Here is a 9,242-nt window from a genome sequence, read left to right as displayed (position 1 = left end):
CAGACAGGTGTACACTGTTAAAACAAAAAGATCCTTGAGGAACTTTGTTGACCATTCACTATAACTTTATTCACTGAGGAGTGGCTACAGTGGTCAGACACGCAAAGTCGGGTAAAGGATAAAGTAATAAATACTGGAAACACTAAAGTACAAGGACCTCAGAGTTAGAGTCAAGTACTCGAGTAGATTTATTTAGTTACTTTCCACGATACTCGACACTCTGGTTGTTCCTATGATCTCATATATACATACTCTGGATATATGAAGATATAAGCTTATAACATGAATGAAATACCCATAGTAAAATTTGTATATGTATATGTACATATATTTAAACAATATATATCCATCTATCTTTTTACATGGTATAACATGTTTTAACTGTATTTGGTATCGATATATCCATCCATTTTCTTCCACTTATCCTCTAGTAGGGTCGCTGGAGCCTATCCCAGCATCTTTTCGGGCGAGAGGCGGGGTACGCCCTGGACAGGTCGCCAGTCCATCGCAGGGCAAACACAGAGAGACAGACAACCATTCACACTCACAGCCACACCTATGGTCAATCTAGAGTATCCAATTAGCCTAGTCCCCATTTGCATGTCTTTGGACTGTGGGGGGAAGCCGGAGTACCCGGAGTAGACCGGACTGGTCCCTGAACAGGGATGCCATCTACCTGAAGGGGCAGAGCCAGCTCTTTTCCCTCAGGAAGCTCAGGTCCTTTTACCTCTGCAGTGAAATGCTGCACATGTTTTATCAGTCAGTGGTGGCCAGTGTAACTCTTTTATGCTGCAGTGTTCTGGGGCAGCAGCATGTCCAACATGAACACAAAGAGACTGGACAAGCTGGTCAGAAAGGCTGGGTCTGTGCTTGGCAGGAGTTCGGACTCACTCAGGACTGTTGTGGAGAGACACATACAATGTAAGATGGAGGCCATCTTAGACAATACCAACCATCCTCTCCACAACATTGTGGCAGGACAGAGAAGCAGCTACAGGTGCAGCAAAGGTTCAGGAGATCCTCTGTTCCCATATTATTTATCTATTATTAACTGTTATTATTATTATCAATAATGAGCTACTGGACTACATAAACATACTACTACATGAGTTTTCATATATCATTTTTCATACATAAACATATACTTCTTTTACACACACACACACACACACACACACACACACACACATACAGGATATTTTGAAAAGTGTTAGCAGATGAGTCGTTCTTGCCTGCTGTCAAACACTATTAAATAACTGACCTGGAGTCAGCTGTTCTTTCTCTCTTCAGTTTTATTTCAGTGAATTATTGCTCTCTGTGCTGACTGAGTGCAGTTCAACTAATTGAACCAGTTGAGCCAGTTGAACCAGTTTCTCAGTGAGCAGGTTCTTTGAAAAGTGACAGCAAAGAACATTGAACTGGAGGCAGATGAACTGGTCCACCTGTTCTAGGTAACAGGAAACAATCCCACAGTACTCTGCGGGAAATCAATGTATTTATACTTCAGTATGTTTCAGAGGGAAAGGTCATACTTTTACTGTGCAGCGTTTATCTGGAGATACTGGGGTTTTTTTCCACTGAAAACCATGTATCTCAAGATGTTCAGTTAAACATTCAAAATCCATCAGATTATCTGAAGCACACTGTCACTAAGATGAAGAGTACTATTAAGACTTTAGGCACATGAACTGATAAGACTTGCAGACTTGTTTAAGTGATTTTGAATCCAGGAAGTTACTTTGACTGAACTAAAGGATCAGAGAACTTCCTCATACAGAAATGTTATATGACATATATGGCTCTAATCAAGACAGGTGTTCCCATTCATGTCACCTGTAAGATATATGTGATATATTATTATTATATATATATATAGCCTCTTGTTATATGAAGATATATGTTTATAACACATATGAAATGCCTATAGTATTATAAAATAACTATATAATACAACTATAACAGAACAGAGAGGTTGTGGAGATCCTGTGTGAACCTCAAGCAAAGGAAGTTACTCATGAACTGGACTAATTTTACTATCATTGTTTACTATTTATTATTAACTATTATTATTATTATTATTATTATTATTTTTACAAATCAGCTTCTGGACACCTGAATTTCCCCTAGGGGATATATCTATATATCTATATATCTAGTAAAATGCAACATAAACATACATGTCTATCTTTTATATACATATATAACATCAACATATACTGACGGGCTTTGGGGTGAAAATGTATTTATGTAACTTATGTCTGCACTATAAAGATACATACTAAACATACATGTTTGCGTTACCTTGACATATATGTAATTTTTACATATGTAGACTATATATACATATATGTATATATATGATTTTACTTCATATGTACATATATTTCATATATGGAAATTCAATATATGTACATATATTAAATGAGCGTATGGGCAGCTATTATCACTAACATGTGGTGGATTATTACTCATCTGATTTATGGCTCAGTCTCCTTTACTTATTTATATCTGTGTGTAGCTTTAATTCACATTCATGGAGCTGTTTTACCGGACTTTGCTTTGTTTCTTCTCCTCTGTTTTATCTGCTCTGTTTCTCCTGCATCATCATCATCATCATCATCGTCATCATCATCATCATCATCATCATCATCATGTCTGAGACCGGTCATATCTTTTTTTATCCTGTTTTTCAGACCTGAACTGAAGTTGTGGATTATTTGTGTTTGTGTTTTATTCTGCAGCAGGACCTCAACATGTTTCTGCATCATTGGCAGATCACTCAATCAGTCTCATCATGTTTCATTCATTTATGATTGTCATATTTCATGTTTTCAGCCACTCCGATTTCCCAGCATGACCTTAAACCTCAGAGCCTGACTCAACAAGACGTCTTTTATTTGTTTACTCATTGGATTTAAAGTAATAACATGTTGAGGTTTAAAATAGTTTAATTTACCAAAGTATACAATTAAAACTAATATTTGAATCATTCTTTATAATATACATCATGTCAAATAAAAAAAAAAACTAACACATACAGAAGATAGATAGATAGATAGATAGATAGATAGATAGATAGATAGATAGATAGATAGATAGATAGATAGATAGATAGATAGATAGATAGATGAGCTGGAGGTGACGTAGGGCCGTGTGAATGACGTCAGCCCCTCTGTGTCTCGGGGTGTGTTTGTTTGTGAGAGGAAGAGGCTGGTTGGATGTTGGGCGGGGTCTGAGGAGACAGAAAGAGAGAGAGCGAGAGAGACAGAGAGAGAGAGAAAACAGAAAAACCCTCTGATCCCAATACTGCTACTGCACGGACAAAAGAAGGAGAACATAGATAGAGAGAGAGAGAGAGAGAGAGAGAGAGACCGGCAGAGAGACAGGCAGAGCGGAGGACAGACGGACGGATAGCTGGAGAGGATGGGCCGGCGGAGCGGCCGTCGGTAGCGCTCTGTTTTCGGGGACGGAGCTCCAGGATGAGCGTAGCGCTGCAGGACCTCCGGAACACCGTAAGTACACGCACACGCACACGCACACACACACGCTCACACACACACGCACACACATATACCCGCAACAAGAACGCGCCAGGACGCGTGACAGTTCCTGTGCGTCCCGGTTACACCGGGTCTGTTCTGTGTCTGCAGCTGCGGCTGATGCTGATCACCTGTCAATCTCTTTGTTTGACTGACTGTGTGACTGATCTCTATGTAATTATAGACAGCTCAGTGTGTGTGTGTGTGTGCGTGTGTGTGTGTGTGCGCGCGCACGAGCGTGCGTGTGTGTGTGTGTGTTTGGTTGTGAGAAGGTTTGTTTGTGGTTTGTGAGCAAAAACATTTTCAGGCCTGACATCAGCTGACGTCACTGATCGATCAGTAAACCACACACATTCACAGAGGTTTGTTTCAGAACCACAGAAGAAGAAGAGACTTCCTGTAAACACAGAATCATAAGGCTTTAATCAGTTAATGGACAAACACATCATCTGTTTGTTTCAGTCTTTCAGAGTCCTGAAACTTTAGTCTCTAAAAACCTGTAAAAAATCATCTTAAATCTGTTTCCAATCTAAATCATCTTGTTTCAATGATGAGCTGCAGCAGAGGAAACATCAGGAACACAGTGAATTATTCCGATCAACCAGTCGCTGAAATGAAAACTTTCAAGTTCTTCCTCTGTCTCAGTGAAATGAGGACATTAGACCTGCTGCACCTGAGCTCAGACCGACCCGGTCTGAGCTCAGGTGCAGCAGTTCTCACACTGCTTCAGTTAAAAGTGTGAGAAACAACCACAGGGTTTATCCCCTCCCTCCGTCATCACCTGACAACAACTAATATTTCCTTTATTGATTAGTTGAACTTCAGCAAATGAGAAAGATCCATCAGAAAGGTCTAATATTCTGTTACCAGTTTCTCCAGTGAGTCGGTTTCTGAATCTGGAGCTGTGTGGGTCTTTCACTGTTGCTCAGACGGGTTAGGTTTAACATTTGAACTTAATCAATAAATGAATAAAAAGATTCATTAGTTTCAGTCCTGCTCTCTCTCTCCTCTCTGCTTCGTCACTGCTTCAGTTTCCAGATCAGAAAACTGGTGAAACTTGTTAGTTTAGTTAAATCACTCTAGTGACTTTACGGCTAAACTCAGCCCTGTGTTGGCCCTGTGTTGGCCCTGTGTTGGCCCTGTGTTGGCCCTGTGTTGGCCCTGTGTTGGCCCTGTGTTGGCCCTGTGTTGGCCCTGTGTTGGCAGGCCGGTGACTAAAGTGAAGCAGATTTAATGGACCAGGTGATTTTATTTTCAGCTGCTGAGAGAGAGAGAGAGAGAGAGAGAGAGAGAGAGAGAAGAGTCAGTGAAGAGACATCTGCAGTTTTCAGACAGCACCATGTCATAGTGTTATAGTCAGAACCAGAACCAGAACCTTGGTTATTGCCAAGCAGGTTTTCACATCACAATCAAAATGTACACACTTAAAACTAAAGACCAGCAACAGTTGTATAATCATATATGAGAGACACTGATTATCATAACTGACACCCAGAAACTGTCTGTAGCAGCTGAGCAGTTGATTGACAGGAAATCACCCAGTAACAGTTCTGATCACTGATTAGTTTCTCTGATGTGGATATTTGCTGTTGTCTGAATATGTTTTATTAATATAAGAGCTTCAGGGAACAATTAAAGATGATAAGTGTCAGAAGTGTGTTGATGATGGAGTGATACAAGCTCACCTCAGGTTTTCTGTCTGTTACTGTGTCTGTGTCTGTTTTTTCAGTCAGACAGTGGATAGATCACCTGCACCCATACCACCTTAAAAATGACAGACTCTCCCTTTTATCCAACATTAACCAGAATACAAACACTAAACACTCCCGTATCTCTGCAGGTGAGCTAACAGCAGTCACTGGAGAACAGCTGATCATAGAAACTAACCAGAACACAAAAATCAGTGATGAGGGATCATAATGAGTTCTTCCAGGAAACACAGATACACAGACAGTTCAGCGGTTTGTCTGCCGTGTGTTCAACAATGAACAGTAAACATTCAGAGACCATCTGGTTTGGTGAGTTCAGGGACGTTCTTAAAGACTTTGTGGAGGTTTGGTTTGATTGTGATCCTGATGCTTCTGAGAACTGACTCAGTTTGTGTTTGTCCAGGTTGGACTCCTGCTCTTCTCCTTCATTAACCTCTGTTCATCAAACATCGTTAGACACAAGAACAAAATATTCCAACCAGGAAGTTTCAAAATGGCTGCCCAACAAAAGGTGCAGCAACTGGTCTCAGTTATTAAACACCTACATGGAGCAGAGTCCAGAGAATGAGAGTGACGTCAGGTCTCTACTGATGTTTTTGTCTCAGTATACTGAAGAACAAGTCATGAAATCTGAAGTACAATATTGAGGTACTTTAAACTACATTTATCCGACAGCTGCAGTTTTACTGATTATTTATTTAGACACTAAACATATGATCAGTTTAATTCACTAAATGTGACGTATTATTATTATCATAGGTTAAAGGTCCTTCAACCTTCATGCTCACACCAGATGAAGTTGTTGACCTGAGCAGAGTCTGAAGTCCTGAATCATTATTTTTTATCTTGTTCTGCAGGACAATGACGTGAAATCATGAGGAGGAGAAATATCCTCGTACCGACATCGTACTTTAACTTTTGAACCTTTAATTCAGCTGATGATACTTGTGTGCTTTTATATTTTTCACTCTGTGATATTGAAGTAAAAGATCTGAATTCTACTTCTACCACTGCAAATGAAAATAATCCAGTATCATCAGACTCCATCAGACAGTTTGGACACGTTTGAAACTTTCAGATTCAGTGTCTGTTGTTGTAAAAGGTTTGGAGTCTGCGCAGACTCTGGTCCTCCCAACTACATCTGAGATCTCCAGCACTGCCTGTGAGACCAGGTGAATGAGGTGTTTTAGTTGTATGATTTCTGGCTGGACAGCAACATCAGGGTCACCCCTATAATCTGGAATGTCTTTGACTGACTAGACTGACCGACTGACTATAGCCCCAGGTCTGGGCGGACCAGGGGCTTAGGGCTATACTGAACCACTCTGGTTTCCAGGCTGCTCGAAAGTTATATTTGTGTCTCCTCTACCTTTCTCTCTGAGTGATCATGTTACAGTAAATCCAGCTGAAATCACAGCTCAGTCTTTGTCTTTCATTTATGTTTTTAGTGATTTTGTCAGATGACATCGAAGTTATAAAATCAGGATTTGACCATAGGCCCAGACATGGACTAGGTTTAGACCTGGTCTTGATAGAAATGAGAAGGTGGGAATATGGGCCATGAAAATGCCTGAGATGATTCATGCTTGATTAGTCTTTAATCAGTGATCTGGTCCATAACACATGAAGTCTTCGGTCATGATGTCTTGTCCAAAACCAAGAGGTTCACTTTACTGCGTGAAGATTAAAGCTCCTCCAGACATGTTTTAAACTCCTCTCCTATGATTCATATTTAGTTGAACCTGGTTTTCACATATAAAAACTGGGGCTGAAGCGCTTACTCTTACTTCCTGATTGAGAAATGTGGATCAGGCCTTGAGCCCCGCCCACCACCTGCTTGCTCCAGGTGGACAGGTGAAAGAGCAGAGAGTATCAAGATGGTTAGAGGAGGAAACATCAGAGAGACTCAGCCACATGTTTGAGCCTCAGTCAGACCCAGACTCAGATGAGGAGTCTGAGACCAGAACCAGAGACTAGCAGACGGATCAGAACGGTTAGCGCAGTTAGCATCTTTTATTTGTTAATGTTATTTGTTAGCTTGTAACTGGCAGTGGCTGACACAGTGTTAGCAGTTGTGTAATGCTAACTCTCTCTCTGTACTGACAAGGTTTCAGGTTTATTTAGCCCCGCCCCCTGTCCCCACTAGTTGACAGGATTGGTTCCTTAGGTTTGTGATGTATGAAACCCTGGCTGTCTGAATCTGTGTTTATGAGACTGTCATTGGTTCACTGCAGTTCAAGGTGGAAACACTCCGTCATAGTGTCGATTATTTCACTTATCATATGTCTGTATTATATAAAACCATAAAACCGTCAGCTGGCAGTGTGTGTGTGTGTGTGTGTGTGTGTGTGTGTGTGTGTGTGTGTCTGTGTGTGTGTCTGTGTTGGGCAGGGCAGGGTTTACTGTTTCCTGTCTGCAGCTCTGTGACTTCCTGTCTTAAGACGCCCAGTTTCCATCTGAGCAACAAAACAAACCAAGACACCCTGGATGACCACTGCTGCTGCTGCTGCTGCTGCTGCTGCTGCCTGGGTCCTGTGCTTGACCTTCATCATCTTTATCATCATCACATTACCTCTCATCATCTTCATCATTTTTGACTTCTACATCATCATCATCATCGTTTCCGTCTGAGCAACCCAACATTTCTCTTCTTCTTTGTCTTAATAGCTGAGTTTTACCGTGTCCACCACCTTCATCTTCATCATATCTATTTTTATCAGGTTCATTTTCATCATGACCTTCATCATCATCATCATCATCATCATGTTGGAGTTTTCCCATTGGTCGTTGCCCTTTCAAAATGATTTATTACATCATCGGGAAGGCGTTCATAGTGTTAATGGTGACCTTCAGTCCTGGAGAAATCTTTTAACCTCAGACTGGTTTCAGTGGTTTCAGAGGTCGGGACCAGTACTGGTCTCTGGGGGTTTCATGAATGGCCCGTAGGTGAATAGAGCTCTGAGGGGGGAGGAGGGGCGGTGAATTAGGGTGGTGGGTCAGGGGACTGTGGGGGGAGGGAGTGTGTGTCCTGTCTTTGTGCTGTATTGTGCTGAGGATGTATTTATGTTCAGAGGTCAGAGGTCACAGAGGGGAGGCGGTGATGTAAAGGTTGCCGTGGTGAAGACCTGCAGGTGGTGAGGTCAGGAGGCGGCTGATGGAGGAGGGTTGGTCAGCAGTCAGCAGTTCACATGATGAAACCAGGAGGAAATCAGTTTGGAAGCAATGTTTGTTTCATCTTCATTCAGTGGATGTGTTGACGTTCATGTCTCCCTCAGGATGCCTGGAAAAACGGAGTCATCATTCCTACAGGATCCTGACAGGGACAAAAGAGTTTACAATAAAGTGATAAATAAACGAGTAGTAGATATTTATCAGTGGAATCGTGTTGCTGTTCCAGACCTTGCATGTGTCCACTGGTTTTAAAACAGAGCTTCTAAAAAACAGAGGAGAGTTTATCACACTAAATAAATATATAATAACTATGATAGCTTCATTTTAATTGAACAAATATGTCTTAATCTGACAGGATTCCTGACTGTATCGACACTCGCACTCTTCTTCCATCACTGCAGCTCAGAATAATATGAGACTCTGTGACCACGACTGGAAATAAAAACTAAACCTCTGATGTTGTTGATTACAACAATGATCCACATCCTGTTGAATATTTCCCATGATTATAAATCTGATTTATAATTTTCAAACATTTCCTTCGGTCTGACTCATCAAACATCAACTAGTCCTCTTCTCTTTTTTCTCTCCTCTCTGCAGCAGAAACAATCTGACATTAACTTTATAAACAGTTTTATCTGCTTCACATGTTCATAACAGTTTGTTCATCATCAGACTGAAGAGCAAAAATATTCAAACTTCAACTCATGCACTTATTTACAATACATCTGTAGTCTGACTGTAATAGTGACTGTTATTAGAAATATTTCTTCTTATTCCAGTCATGTGATCATATTGTTTACATTTCACTTTATTGAATATC

The 9,242-nt window shown here is 40.9% G+C and overlaps 1 protein-coding gene across 1 annotated transcript in view; it reads left to right on the top strand.

The window, feature by feature from the left end:
* Positions 1-3,210: 3,210 nt before the first annotated feature.
* Positions 3,211-9,242, top strand: part of ece2b (endothelin converting enzyme 2b) — a 30,303-nt gene continuing 24,271 nt past the window's right edge. Inside the window, exon 1 of the mRNA XM_056373529.1 lies at positions 3,211-3,512. Coding sequence (XP_056229504.1) covers positions 3,480-3,512 — 33 coding nt within the window. The 5' untranslated portion in view covers positions 3,211-3,479. The remainder of the gene's footprint in view (positions 3,513-9,242) is intronic.

Source organism: Seriola aureovittata, chromosome 4 (genome assembly GCF_021018895.1).
Source record: "Seriola aureovittata isolate HTS-2021-v1 ecotype China chromosome 4, ASM2101889v1, whole genome shotgun sequence".
Taxonomy (NCBI): Eukaryota; Metazoa; Chordata; class Actinopteri; order Carangiformes; family Carangidae; genus Seriola; species Seriola aureovittata.
Note: the sequence above shows the minus strand (reverse complement) of the source record. Positions and strands in the feature narration are given on the sequence as shown.